This window comes from Poecilia reticulata, linkage group LG3 (assembly GCF_000633615.1).
Source record: "Poecilia reticulata strain Guanapo linkage group LG3, Guppy_female_1.0+MT, whole genome shotgun sequence".
Lineage (NCBI taxonomy): Eukaryota > Metazoa > Chordata > Actinopteri > Cyprinodontiformes > Poeciliidae > Poecilia > Poecilia reticulata.
This window is the reverse complement of record NC_024333.1, coordinates 2,408,741-2,424,544: the sequence shown is the minus strand read 5'-3', so window position 1 is coordinate 2,424,544 and position 15,804 is coordinate 2,408,741. Positions and strand designations below refer to the sequence as shown.

The 15,804-nt window shown below is 37.8% G+C and overlaps 1 protein-coding gene across 1 annotated transcript in view; it reads left to right on the top strand.

Annotated features, from left to right (window-relative positions):
- Nucleotides 1-15,804, top strand: part of LOC103462246 (neural-cadherin) — a 357,031-nt gene that overhangs the window by 98,077 nt on the left and 243,150 nt on the right. The window contains exons 3-5 of the mRNA XM_008404906.2: nt 5,201-5,398; nt 7,393-7,618; nt 14,624-14,828. Of these exons, the coding sequence (XP_008403128.1) occupies nt 5,201-5,398; nt 7,393-7,618; nt 14,624-14,828 (629 nt within the window). The remainder of the gene's footprint in view (nt 1-5,200; nt 5,399-7,392; nt 7,619-14,623; nt 14,829-15,804) is intronic.

The window sequence follows — 15,804 nt, the reverse complement described above, 5'->3', positions numbered from 1 at the left end:
TTTTTAGATATAGAATAATGAAATGAGAATCACATCAGATTAATGAATGGACCATGCCAAAATGAAACTGGAATATTGAAAATCAACTACAAAACTGACTAACTAAATTGGCAAGGAAAGGAAGGACAAATCAGATTTGCAGAACCATAAATGCAGCATTAAAACAGAGTAACATCCTCTGTCTGGCGAAGGAGGAGGAAGAACACAGGAAAAGGGGGAATAGAAAGGAAGACTATATCAGGTAAAACTTTGTTATCTGGTTGGGATCCGCCCTTGGCTTTGGAGACAGGATCATAAAACTCATGTTTTTCTTGGCTAACCTCTACCTAGACAAAAGGAACTTTCTTTTGTCTGTACCTAGACAAAAGAGAGTTTATTAATAATAAACTTTGCATTTAGTATTGATAAATGCAAAATGGATGTGCGTTTGATAATAAGAATGAAAAGGCAGAAAACTGACTAACTAAATTAGTCAGGAAGAGAGAAGGAGCGACAAGAGGCGGAAAGGAAAGAGTGAAAGGAAAGGAGCCAATGAGAGCAAGCAACGATCAATTCAACTATATTGGATCCAGACAGACTAACATGTGACAGAACATCGAAGCAAAAACATAAGAATAACACAGCATGGTCTAAAAATCAACCGCTGTCCTCTATTGCTCTGCTCTGAGAGACTGTTCACTTACAAAAAAAACGACAGTATTGGTCAATATCTGAATCTGCAGGTCAGGATTTTTAAGGATTGTGATCAGTGATCGGCCAAATAAACTGCAATCGCTGCACCTCTAGTATTACAACTTTGGAGTAGTTGAATATAAATTGAAGTTTTTGTACACAATTTTTCAGCTGTTCATAGTATACCTGTAGTCTAAAACAAAATGAGAGAAAAATAAGTTAGACATCCTCTAAACTGCAAATGTTAGTAGCAAACAGGCCCAGGAAGAAGCCTCCAGTAAAACCGTTCCTGATCCCAGTTCCCACTGTTCCTCTGGATATTGGATCCAGTAAAATGCATTAGTGTGAATGATGGCCATTGCACCAATCTGGATCTCCCTATGGTCTTTCATTACAAACTAATCCAGTGATGATTGTCATTAGTAAGAAAGGCAGTGCTTGTGTGAATATATGAGTGTTCGTGAGAGGGAAAAGAGAGCGGGAGAAAGAAATTGTTAGGGGACAGAAAGAGAGATGCATTTTGGCAAAGCATACGGAATATTAGCCCGGTGATTTATTATCTGGGTAATGACGTCCCTTCTTCCCCAAAGCTGCATTGTCCTTTAGCCAATTAATTTTGAATCTGTTACACCCTCTGAGAGAAACAGGGGGAGACATTATCAACACTCTCTTTGGTTGAACCCCAGAGTCAAGTGCAGTGCTATGTATTTTATTGTAAGCTGTGGCTGGTTAACCCTGCTCTTCTGTCTTCGTTTGATGTCTGCTTATGTGTTTTCCTTGTATTGCTCCCCTATACAGTATCCTCTCTTCTTTAATGACATTGATTTATGCAACTGCTTGCCACTGCTGCTTTTTTTTATCCCCTTCTTAATTCCACCATTTTCTTTTTTTCGTTGTTTTCTCAGTTTCCATAACAACCGTGGGGTCATTTTTCAGCTCCTTCCAGCACTACGGTCTTAATCCCGTTCATACGACACTCGACTCTCGTTTTCCTTCGTTCCGGCTGTGCTCTCCATTACGCCGTGGTGTCTTGTCATTCAGACAGCACTTTGTTCTCTGTATTTTTGTGGAGGTAAAACCATTTGGAGGAAAGCCACACATACCCAACCTCTTGAAATGTTTCACATTTTGCCACGTTCCATCCACAAACATTAATGTACGGGGATTCTTTTGTTTTTACAACTGCCTTAAATATTTACCTAACTAGTAAACAGTTTACCTGTGTGTAATTCATTTCCAGTTGAATTACAACTGCATATTAATGAACATTAGACAACAAATGGCATCACAAAGACCAAGAAAAACAGATTGGTCAGGGATGGGGAGGATGTGACGTAATCGGTTATCTTCAGGTGACGAAAATTGCGTCATTTTGTTTTCAGCCTCATGTCATCGACCCCTTCCTAATACAAAGCCACTGGCAAATGTCTCATTACCCTCTGCATAAGAAACTCTTATGTGATTGGTCAGAATCCTGTGGGTATGGAAAACATCCCCAACTATTTGACTTCCAGAAGCAGTTTTTTCTGCCAAACAGCAGTAATCTTGAAGAGCAATTGTCCAAGGTCAAGAAGAAGTATGTTCTGTTGGACCAAAACTCTAAACTCCCCTGATGGAGCAGGCGAATGTCCCACTGAAGTCTTCCGTTATTTTTTCCCTGATAACATGTAAAACAAAATGAGATGCTGCAGCTCGTCAACCATTATTTCCTGCTGTGATGAACTTGTGAACTCATAATAGTCATTCCTCTCTGCCATTATCGCTGTGTTTACTGTACTGTTGAAAACCACACATATGTATCCTGGAGAGGGAGGGCTTTGACAGGAACTCGGCTCGGTATGTCTTGTGGACCTTGAAAGGTGTGTGAGAAAAAAATCTATGTGACCGTGCTTTGACTGTTCTACTTCAGCCCGGCCTTGCTTGGTCTATTAAGCATAATGGAGCATGTCTCCTCCTCCTCTTTAGTACGTATCAACCTGTATTAGTGCTATATCATTTTGACTATTTGTTTTAGTCATTTTACAGAGAAGCTGGTCAAGGTTGACGAGATGCAAGGCAATCTTGGTAGACAACATGTTGAAGGCTGCAATAGACTTGAAACTGAGTTACAATGACCAGATAAAGGTCCAGACACAAATCTAAAACATAATTTATGTCAAGACCCGAAGAATTGTGTTCACAAATCTAGTCTGACTGAAGATGAGCTATTTTGCTAAGAAGAATGGGCTGGAACTTGAGCTGTTGATATGTTGAAAGGTGATGGAGATTCATCTTGAAACACTCAAAGTTCTAATCTCAGCAAAAAGGTGATTCTAGGTGATTCTACAGAGTATTGCTTCAGGTGGACTGAATGGAAATGCACGTCACACTTTTCAAATTTGTATTTGTGGAAAAACTCAAAACTGTGTTTTATTTAATACTACACAGCAATGCACTACTTCTGGCTGGTATTTACCATAAAATCTTTGTGGTAGTTAGAGGACACAATATGAAAATCTTTAAGGGGTATGGGAAATTTTGGAAACTTTTCTAGTGACTTCTAAGTCCAAACAATGCAAAGCTTTTAATTTACAAAGTATTTTGTCTTCCTAGCAGCTATCAAATCCCAAAATGCCAGTCTATTGGTTCCTCTCTTTCAATCATTCCTTCACTTGCCTGCTGTCACTAGTAAAGAAAGCTGTGCTATGTGTGTGTTGATATGTGTGTATGTGTGTGTGTGTGTGGGGGGGGGGGGGGGGGGGAGGGGGGTGCGTGTGTGTGTGTGTGTGTAAAGGGTGAGTGAACTGATGTGTTCTTTTGATTGCTATTCCCAATGCATTTAAGTGCACTGATTGTAATTACTAGTTTAGATGCTGAGATTGTCTTGTGAAATTTTTTTTGATTATAAACCTCTGGTCTCTTCTTAAAAATATAAAGCAAAAATCAAGTGTGACTGGGTTAGTATGATGACCTTGAATACAAATACCAGTGTCATGGTTTTACTTTTTTATTTTTGAAACAAAAGTTGAATGATTTAGTCTATTATACAAATGAAAATTTATCCTCTAGAACTACTTCTGGTAAAATGTGGTATATGACTGTAATCAGTCTCTCTTTCCTCTACAGCACTTTGAATTGTTTTCTAAGCCAAAACTCTCATACTGAGTTCCCTTCAAGTATTTTTCATTTACTAATCATGTTTTGTTCTGGATTTCAGTTGATTAAGTTGCACAAGTAAATTAAGTCTATTTATTATAAAACAAAACTGTAATTTATGAAAATAAAACTGTAATTTTGCTGATATAATGTTATGATATAGTGCTTATTTGATCATTTTTGATATGGGTGTGACTATTTTTGGACTACCTAAAATATTTCAGAAATTTCTTTGAAGGGATGCAAGGAATGTAAAATTTTGGGCCAATATCAATTTTAATATTGCTTTAAATATCATGCCCGATATTTACCAATATTATGTTATATTACATGTAAATATTTAACTAATTTTTGGAAATGTTGGAAAAAAATGATAATACCATTGACCACTTCATCCCTGCTTCAGTTAAACACATCACAGTCCTGCACTGCATCATCACTATATGACCAGACAAATACCACATGACCAGCACCCTGCACTCCCTCTTCCTAAACAAACGGCAACAAGAATATTGATTGTTAATATTGACCCAGCTCTGTTTATCAGAAAAAAAATTATATGTTAAAAAATGACTATTATCAGACTGAATTTAGTGCTGATATGTCTTTACTTTTTTTATTGTGCTGTTTTCCAGCTCCTTTCCTTATTTTGCTAGTGTCTCACCCACTGCTCAAATGTGAATGTCTGTTAAATATGGTTGAGCAATGTGCATCAAACATAGATGTGTGTGTTTGCAGAAGGTTCTTTTTGAAGACTGTGAACAGTAAAACTCCCTAACTTGTTTTTTTTTTTTTTTGTTTAGGTATTTGGTTTTCATGAATAAATTCTTCTTTGCTACTTAACTCTACCATTGTGGAAGGAAAATGTATACATACTGTACATACACACACATTGTTTGCTGGGTACAACCTTTCAGATATGCCCAGTCAAAGCTAAATTAGCAAGTAATTGTTCTCTGTTGTTAAAACTTTGATGTCTTCAATGTCAAACCACCATTTTTACTTTCATTATAGAATTTTGTCACTTTCTCTCACCTGCAAAAGAAACTTCATTTCCACCAGAGCCAGGCAATAATCCCACCTGCTCTCATTGATATAACTTCCCCATACTAGGAGTTACTGCTAACTGATAAACCTTAAAAGTTCTTACCTGTCCTTTATCCTCCATTGCATCACTTGTTCTTTTTTCCACATTATCAGCATTGGCTAAATTACTGGGCAGACTGTCAGCCGCTGTGACATTTTAAAGTACCTGTTAAAGGTTACAGACTAAGAATGTGATGGCAAGAAAAAGGAAAAATCCCTTAAACACAGTTCACTATCCATTATATTATCTTTCTGCCACAACAGTACACCTACTCTAAACTGCCTGCGTCTTTTTGTTGCCCTTTAGGTTTGGAGTGGTACCTGGTTAGAGTGGAGCTGACTGTGACTGATGTAAACGACAACATCCCAGAATGGAGCATGGTTCCTGCTCCCTACCTTGCAGTGGTTCCCCCAGATGCAACTGCCGGATATCTGGTCTACAAACTCATTGCTCAGGATGGAGACGAAGGTCTTAATGGTGAAGTGGAGTACTTCCTGTCTGATGGTAGGTTGCTTTTTTTTCATGTCATATTGACTGAAGCAGGTTTGTTTTTATTTATCAACTCCAACATGCTTGCATTAATGTAATGAAGACTTTAGTTTTAGGACAATATTTAAACTCATTATGTTATCAGTAGTTCTTTAGGATAAGTGGCACTAACTTTTTAGTTAGCTAACTAGAGCTAGTGCATTTAACTTTTTACCTAACTAAAAAGGTAGCGGCATTAACCTTTGTTAGCTAACTAAAATGTTTAGCTAATGTTTTAGCTGGCTAAAATATTAGCTGCTGTAAAGGTAGCTGCACTAACACTACAGTACTAAACATTAGCATTATACCAATATGTTATTTCACAAAAGCTAATGCTGAAACGTTCAATTCAGCCATGTTGTGATCTGTCATGTGTCACTGACACATCATGTGTTACAACAAATTATATAACCCTCGACAGGGTCAAATTTGTTTTTGAAAATTCCTTCCTGAAGTTATGCCTTTAGGAACTGACTTTTTTGGAGCAGACATGCTATGATTCAGTATGGTGAAGGTGGATCCAAATGCGGAGAGGCAGAGGCATCAAATAAATGAAGGTTTAACTAAAAAAAAAAAAAGGATGAACAGAAACCACAGGGAACAAAGGGAGACAGAGCAGAACAAAAACAGGAATCCATGAGCAATAACAGCAAGAAAATTATGTGGAAGAAAATGGGATTTAATGGGATTTAATAATGGGAGGAATCAGCAAGGAGTCACTTAGAATGATTTATATTTATACTGGGGACCTTGATCACTGAACAAGGAACAGATTAGAAATGGGTTCCAGGTGTGAGGAAAGAGATAGAGAGAGAATGACATGGGGCAAGGAAGAGTACAGTGGGAACTAGGAAATTATTCTAACATTAAAGAATATTTAGAAATAATAAACAATCACTAAAATAAAACAGAAACAAGGTAGATCTAATTAAAGAAAGAGACTAAGAAGCAGAATGATAATAACTAGAATTAATAAATCAATAAATAAATCTCAAAACAACTCAAAACAGACTAGCACCTGACAAGACCTTTCATCCATGGTTCCAGTTTCACAGTTGTTAAGTGTTGCTTACTCTGTTGCTGATTTTGCCTTATTAACCACTGTTTGGTTAGAAAACATGCAGAACATGAGCAGATTTTAAACTGAATTATAGGCTGTAGTTCTACAGTGATGAATTGTGGGTGTAAAACAAATGTTATTTGCTGCATTATTTTTGAGTTGTCATTTTTAATAAAAAGTAAAAAGAAATCCTCCCTTTTTCCAAAAACCAATACTCATTTTATCGCTTTTTATCTTCTGAAAAATGCTTCTTCTTATTTCTCTATCAGAAACAAACATCTCTGTTGAATAATTCTGAATCTAAATCTGCCAGGGTTGGAAGTAATTTTGGGCTTAGCGTTATTTGTTTGTACATTTCTCAGTGTTGAAATTGATATTGAATATCCATATTTCCAAAGAAGTTAGGAAAATACAGAGACGTCGATAGTGTGGGGGTTCTCTCTACGGCTTATCCGTTGTGGACATTTTCCACTGTGTGGCAAAACGGTTCTCCTGCTGAACGGGTTAGAGCTGGCAGCTCCGCTCACTGACAACGTTTTAAAGTCCTGCATATGTCAGTCTGTTCTCAAACAGTCCACAAGTCAGAAATGACAGAAAAACCCATGAGCTGTCACAGAATCAGAGGATGTTCAGCAACGACCCGACCCTGTGCTGGTGGAGGGCCAGATGAGCTACCATGGTGGTAGACTTCTTGATTAAAATGCTTTAGCATGTAGTTGCTCTGAAGCTTCATATTCAGCTCCTGTAGCATCAAGGTGGAGGCAAAACGAAGCCGCCTGTCATTCATATTGTCCAACTGTGCATGAGAAACGACTCTGCAGAGCGCTCCATCATGGCAGCTCAGCTCTGTTGCTGCTTGTGTTTTTTTTCCCACTGATTTTCAATGTCTTGTCCACCAATTTATGTGCAGGTGGTGACGGTCGATTTGAAGTGGACAGGAAGAGTGGCCAGATACGGACGACGGGGCTTCCTCTGCAGCGTGACAGAGAGTACTTGCTGACGGTGGTGGCAGCCGACGGGCTGGGCAGCCGCAGTGCCCCTGCCATCATATCTGTGGTGGCTGGAGCCCGGCCACCGCAGTTTACTAATGCCTCCTTCACCATCGCTATACCAGAAAACACGCCGGAATTACAGCCGTGAGTTCCCACACCAGCTCTCTGTTATCATAAACCAGGGCCTTGCAAAAGTATTTATAGCTGCGTTTCTATTACAAATGTGCACAAAACTTTGTCAATGTTCTGCTGATGTTAAAAAAATAACTAAAATAAATAACATTTTGCAATTGCGGTGTTTCCATTCAATAAAAATCACTATTAAAATCACACATGAATAAGTTTGTTCATGTGATAAGTCACTAAAAACATGCCTGCGCTATCATCTTCCAACTACTTCCTGTCGTCTTCTTCTTTGTGGTTTGCACCATTGGAAACAACATAATAGGCCCCTTCAGTTAGACATGTTTGTATTCCAATGAGAGGAGTAACTTCAATTTTACAGGATTATGATTTTTTTTGCAAACATCCACACTTTCATAGTTATTTTATAATCTTAGGATATTACAAATATGCAGTTTGACAGAAAGAAATGTTAAACTTGTTTTTAGACAATGCAGCCATCATAAAATCAGGGCTGCATTTGAACAATGAAACAACTAGGTAATGGAACAAACTAGTTGTTTCTGAAATATGTGAGGAGTGAAGAAAAAACAAAAAAAAATAAATAAATAACATAATAACATTAATAAGGCCAAATTAGGAGCTTTACATATTTCCCTAAACCATGACATGACCCGCTGATCCACGTGTAATCCAGGGCACCTGCTTGGACACAGATGCGCTAGAATGGCAGCAGATTCTCTCCAGCAGCCATGAAAGAGCCTTAATCTAACACAAACAGATGTGGCAGACATGGGCCCAGTAAACAAACCACTGGTGATGAGGCATATGGAGATTTTCTTCTGTTTATTTATTTATTTATTTTAGTTTGCACAGCAGCCTTGTTTGGATCAGCAGACGGAGGAGGGATTATTCTTATTCAATTTAATACTCCCGTCGTAAAGCCAGACATATAGATGACTAATACAAACTTTAATGCGCTGTGAATGCTTTTTATTGGCTTCTGTCATTAAACTCAAGAGTTGGGCACACAGTAATAAATGGATGTCACTTTAAGTCTTGAAGGAATTCAAATAACACTCGTTCCAAAGTGCAAATAGTGTGAATTATTCTCTATGGCCTGTGTCAACTTTTCAAGGCTCATTTTACTCAGTTTAATGTCAGACTGTCTTATAATCAACATGCTGCAGAGTATAACTTTCCACTGCATATGAACTGCCTCTATGTCCACTGATGGAGCAGATTTAAGCTTCATTCTGTCTTGGTTACCAAAGTTTGACACCTAATTTTTTCATGTTATCTAGTGTTTATATTTAACAGCGGTGTAATATTCTGCACTGTGATGAAATACTAGAAGCTCTTTATCGTACTGCAGTGCACTGCAGTGTCACTATTTACCATGTTTTCAACTGCATTCTTCATCTTTTCTAACACAAAGTGCTTCCAATAAGAAGTGTTAAACTAGACTAGACTGAAACCAATAACTGATTCTTGCTATTAGATTTGCAAGTCGCACATTTAATTCAGTTAAATTCACAGTGTGAAATATCAGTGTGTTGAGATCTCCTTATGTGTTCATGCTGTTGTTGCATCTTCACTAACTTAGCAAAACATTTCCAGGTGAACAGCAAAATAAAATAACATAAAATTAAAGATTATAATAATCTGAGCAGTCAGATCAGGGAGAATTTTTAAGGTTAGGATCAGATTACATATTCCACAATTAACTGATTAAAAGGTGCAGAATCCCTTCTGTCACTCATGTTTAGCGATGCAAATGAAATGATCTAAACATTTACAAAATACTGCTGTCTATTGGTCCAGTTCAATATGAATTTTGGTTCAAAATGTCAACAGTTCTTGTAAATTCTTGCAGGATCTTGCACGACCTGCATGTTTGAGATCTCCCTAAAGTGGCTCAGTGAAGCAGAGGTCATAAATCAGAGAAGACTGCACCAGAACCTTCACTTCTTAATGTCATGTTGCCAATGGTGTTGGTTGACTTGGTGTTCAATTTTCCAAGTATCAGCTCTATTTGAACAGGGGTATTGTGTAAATTTGAGCTTTTTTGTGATTTATATCATGTTATAATGTCATTTGCTTTTCAAAAATGTACCTGAAAGGTTTCTTTGATTTATTTAATTATTTTTCTATGTTTGAGGAATCTTTGAATCTCCCATTGCAAAAATTCAGGGGTGCCTAAACACTTGCTCATATTATTCACTGTCTACCAAAGCTCCACCTTCTGAGTTTATTATATGAAATAGTTCTCAGTCTAACACTGAAAACAATTGTAAATGGCATTATGGAGGAGCGTTGTTGTGATAATATGCTGAAAGTGGAGTGCTGGATCTAGATAGATCTTCTTAAAGAGACAAAGACCTAATTTCAAGATGTTAAATCCATTTTTTTTAAAGTTATTTTTGATTTATGCGGTATTTTATTGCCATTGAAGGTAACCTAGTTATTTGATTGGGCTATACAATGATACCATGTGCCTGAAAAATACATAATACTGTCTCTTTAAGTCTTTCTCTAGTATTTTCTGACAACAGGCAGCTGTTATCATTGATTTGATTCACCGCCATGCTTCCTAGTGGTTTGTACTTTTCAGATGCATTGTTGACACCTCTCCACATGTAACATTGTTGATTGTGGCCATAAAGTTGTGTTTTGGTCTCATTGCTCCAGACATTTTTAGGCTTGTTTCTGTGCTGTTTGGCTTAGTAACAGCTTTCTGCTAGCGACTCAACCATGTAGCCCATTTTCCCCAAGTGTCTCCTTATTGTGCCCCTTCAAACAGCTGCACGACAATTCTTTTTAGAAAGCCTTGTGTGTGTTTGTGTGTATTTTATTTTTTCATCCTGTGCATATTTTTGTTGTTCTACCTGACCATGGCCTCCTTTCAACCAAACAATTCATTTTCCAATTCTTAATTAGTGTTTGAAGACTCAAACCATTTAGAAGACCATTTGGATTTCTAAATGGTCTGGTTTCAACTGTATATTAATTTTTGTTATCCAAACAGTTCCTGTAGCTGGTTGTGAGCAGAGAATCTCTTCTATGCTAAGTGAGGCGAGTCAAGAATATGCTGCAATATGCATTAATCTTTGTCCTTTTTTTTTTTTTTTTTTTACATTTCTTAAAAACTGTTCTCATTAGCCAGTCGTGCACATGGTGCAGCGCTCATTCTCCTGCTACGGCTGTGAAGGAGAATAGGCTCAGTCATTAACCTGCCGCATGTTGTTCCTTATGATGTCTTTGCTGCTCACACTTCTAACTCACCTGGTCTGTTTTGAAAAACACACAATTATCAGAAATTTCTCTTCACTAGGTGGATTTTCAGAAGACTAACATTAGGAGCTAGTAGGAGTTGCAACAGCCGAGTTTCTTCTCGGAAAACCGGAGCTACAGTATTTATCTAAAAACTCAACATCAGTATTTTATCTTTGTATTATTTCAGTTCTGTCATAAATATAAAACCTTTGTTTGGGAATTCATGGAGGCTTTAAATTGAATGTATTACTTCCTATAATAATAAACTGCCTTTATTTATTAATATAAATAATAATAAATATTTATTATTTATTTATTATTATAAATAAAGGCAGTTTATTTATAATAATAAATAAACTGCAACATAAACATTACCTTTATGTTGCCTCCATAAAGGTAATATTAGTTATTTTAAATACTCGCCTCCTTTTTAAATTTACAACTTAATTAACACATGCCCAAGGCGATACAATGACATTCTGTTGGCAGCAGCACCAGACAACAAAACATAGTGCAAAAATATAATATCCATCCATTTTCTGTACACCCTTGTCTTTTAGTGGTGTCGGGAGGTGCTGGTGCCTATCTCAGGCTAACATTCCGGGCAAGAGGCGGAGTACAACCTGGACAGGTCACCAGTCTGTCACAGGGCAAAACAGCCATTCACACACACACACACAGGGACAGGTTAGAGAGGCCAATTAACCTGACAGTCATGCTTTTGAACTGTGGGAGGAAGCCAGAAGGAACCCACACATGCACAGGGAAAACATGCAAACTACATGCAGAAAGACTGGGGCCAGGAATTGAACCCAGAACCTTCTTGCTGCAAAGAAACAGCTCTACCAACTGCGCCACTGTGCAGCCCCGAAAATATAATATAAAAGTTCAAATTTAAAATGAGCCAAAAAATTTGAAAAGCAAAATATATTTCTAGCCACCAGGTATGTTAAGCTAACTCGTGGTTTCATGTCTCTCCAGGTGACTCTTCATTTTGTACACCTGCTATAGTTTTCACCATGAGTGAGTGTCATAAAACAAATTGTTTCTTTAAAGAAATCTCCTGGCAGTTTTGGAAAGTGCAGCATATTTATTTTATTACATGTATGCAGCCAGCATTAATAAAGTGTAAAACTGAAATAACTATAACATATTATCTAAAAAATTGTAAAATGCTATGAAAAAATAATAGTTCTTCAAATACATTAAATGCAGGTGTGGTGACATACAGCCTGATAGAAACGAGCGTCAGTTTAACAGCAGTCTGATGGGTTAGGTGTTAGAAGTAACTGCAGCCGGTCATAAATCTAGGTAGAGTTGTATGTTTATTTCCAAAGTAATGCGTTCTATTATTCTGCAGTGGGAAAGAATCTTCTTGAACCCTTTATTACGAGCTAGTTTCCTTATCTGCTCAGGAGTGGACATCCAGTTTGTTCAACATTAGACTCTGCAGTTCTCAGAGAAATTAGAGATACAGAGAAAAAAAAATGTAAAGGCGGGTAGAATGTTGTCCAAACCATAAAAGAAGGTAAAACTTCAGGGAAATGGTCCAAAACTTGAGGCGTGTAATTTTCTTCTGATGAAATAATGTTTAGATCATTTCTGTTCTCCTGTGCTGGTATCTTTGCTCTTTGATGTGCCGATCCTTTCTAACATTAAAGTAGACAAGATCTTCTTAAAGATAAAACTGGAGCAATAAAAATAGTCTAAAAAGGTTTTATAAAAACTTTCAAATACATTTCCATTAATAAATTTATCAAAAGTTAAAAAAAATAAGATAAGAACATTTGTCTTTTGTTGATATTTTTTTTGTTTTTTGGCAATAAATCTTCTTCTGTTGGAAAGCTTGTGTAATTCCTTTTAAACGTTGCCATATTTGTTTTAAAAAAAAAGCATTTGTGAGTTGAGCAGCAGATTTAAGTATTTGTGCTGCATCCATGAAAAACCTGCCAAATCCTTTCTGCCAGCGCCAAATGACTTATCCTGTTGTAGACTTTTGTTTGGTGTTTATTTGGTTGGATAATTGAAGTTTTGGAAATGTAGCTATTAATTTGTTTAACAAATGGGCCACACCAATGTGTGGGAGAACTGTTAGTCACCTGCTTGGTCACACACTGCTGTGGGATGGCATCTCGTTCTCAATGAGGGTGTTAAAGGAAGCAACTGAGTGGACAACAATAAAATATTTTAGCCAAGCCAAACACTCTAGCTGCACATTTACTCAATCACACACACATTCATACACCAGGTAACTTGGGGTTAAGTGCCTTGCTCAAGGCCACATTGACAGGTCAGGAGGAAGGTGGAATCAAACACACAAGCTGTGAACTGAAAGACGACTGCTCTTCCTACTGAGCCACAGTCACGGCGGTCAATGAATCCTATGAGAACAGCTGAATTTTACTTCACATTCCACAGATTCAGGTTTTGGCAAAATGTGAACTCAGGAAGTGAAATATAGTAAAAGATGCTTATTTTACTATGGTTATCCAGGTTACTGGATGTTTTTATTTATTTCATATCCATCCATCCATTTTCTTACACCCTTGTCCCTCAGTGGGGTCGGGAGGGTTACTGGTGCCTATCTCCAGCTTTTAACGGGCGAGAGGCGGGGTCACCCTGGACAGGTCGCCAGTCTATCTATCTATTAATATTGTCAATTCATATTGTGTTGTTGCAGAGGCAATTTCAAATTATGTGGCCATGAGCTTTTGTTAAATGGTGGTGTAAGTATTTCCCATTTAACATCTTATCTTTAAAAAGTTTGAGAAACACTGGTCTAAGCCTTTTTTTAAAGTTTCATCTTGGCCAAGAAAGAGTGCTCTAAGAAAACAATATGCTTGATTACTTGAAAAGTAGTGACTCAACACAAAGGAAAAAAAAACCATACTTGTACCAAAAAATGTACCAGTGTTTTCTGTTGCAGAATACCTTTCATCATTGCTCATTAAAGCAAGTCGAGTGAAAAGAAAAAAGGCAAAATACGTCATCAACAACGTCCCTTAAGGCCGAACCTAAATCTGTTAGGCCTCTCTTGTCTTACAAGATTGTGTAAGACAACAATTCTGATTGCTACACTGTCAGGCAGGGCACATAAGAAAAACATGAAGGAAACACTCCTAAGGTTCCTCACCCAGAAAAGTTGAAAATGAGGTTTCATAGATTCAGAGAAGGAGAAAGGAGCAGAAAGAGAAGGACAATTCAAGCATCTTCTAGCAACCATGAAGGATAAATGTCATATCCTCACTCCATCGTCTCTCTGCTCAGATTCATAACCATGCTACTAGATAGAGATTGAAATTGCCAACAACTGATGGTGTCATCCAGAAAATGTCACCGTGGAATTTTGTATCTGTTGCTGTTAGCATGTCATCGTGGTCATGTGACTGTCAACAGTGTCTTCAGTCAGAGGCTTCTTCAGACTTGTTGGGGAAACTGGTGATCCTTCCTGTCCATATCATCAATGTCCACGAATCTTGAAAGTTACTTGGATGATAGAAGTCATGACAACTTTTAGTTTCTCTTTGGGAGAAAGTATTTCTGAATTGATTTGAATGTCCTTTCAATACCGTTTAAATAAATATTTTCGGAGCAAAATATTTCTGCTAGTGTACGTTTGGCTTCTCACGGCTATATGTCACTGAGACCCAACAGTTCACTGGTTATTGGGGTATTTGTTTGTATTCTTCTCTATAAAAATCTCATTGCAGGAATAGATTATCAGCTCTCTCTCTCCTTCTGTTTCCCCAGGTTTCTGGTGACACCTGCTGTGTCCTTCCAAAAGAAACCAATCAGCTACAGCCTCCTCATCAATCCCAGCAGTCTGTTCTCCATCTCGGGAGACACGGGCGAAATCAGCCTGACCCGCACCATCGATTACGAGAGTGACCAACATCGTTACTTGCTTCTGGTGCGGGCCAGCGAGGGCCAGGACAGCATGAGCAGTGCAGCGGAGGTTTGTCAGTCTGATGTGAATTCAAAGTCACGCTCCCATTGTTAAATGCAACGACTGCTTGGTCTTCAGAGTGCCACTTTCTGACTCTGCAAGATTGTGTCATCAGTCTTCCCAAAAGTGTGTGTGTGTGTAATTATAATATGGGGGTCAGAGACTGGTGGCTCTTTAAATCCTTATCGGTGGGCAGTTAAAAGATGGATGGCTGAGATTTTGCAGCCCCTGTTGCTTTCTATGAGCTACTGGATTTTGGGCTAATCATATATTTAGAGAACATTGTGAATTAGTGCAAGAGGTTGGTGAGCTCTCAAAGAAGGTTCTATCAGTATAACTAATTTTGCAGACAGAACAGTCTCACTTGGTATAAATATCTCACATTGGACAATGTCAGTATGTTTTTGAAATTAGTTTTCACCCATTTCAAACTAAGTAGAAATGCCCTTAGTTTAAAAGAGCTAAGAGCATTCATACTCTTTAGTTCAGGTACTTATGAATCTTAAGTACCTGAAGAATTCTTAACAGTCGACATCCAAAACTTCAACACTGATGTTGAACTGAAACGTTATAAAACATTCAACTAAATCAGACATTTTGAATTCATGAAACCGATCAGAAGCAATTTTGGGGAAGCTAAGTGTGCTAAACGTTTTCAAAGATAGTAAATGCACTAATTAGCTCTGCTGTTAGCACATTAGTGAAAATGTGTGGCCGCCACTGCATTCGGATGTTATTTTGATGCATACCACCAGTGGCGCAACTACACATTATTCAGGTGGATGCGAAAACATAGATCGGCGCCGATCTGCACAATGATCTGCTGCTAAAATCTTAGTCCCAGAAGCCACACGCCATGTCACAGGCCTAATGGAACCCAATGTCTCAGCGAATCAGGACTGTTTTTGAAGCAAAAGGGAAAGTAAAACTGGCAGGTGGTTATATTGTTATGCTGGATGATTGCCTCTGTAGGATCCCCGCTTGA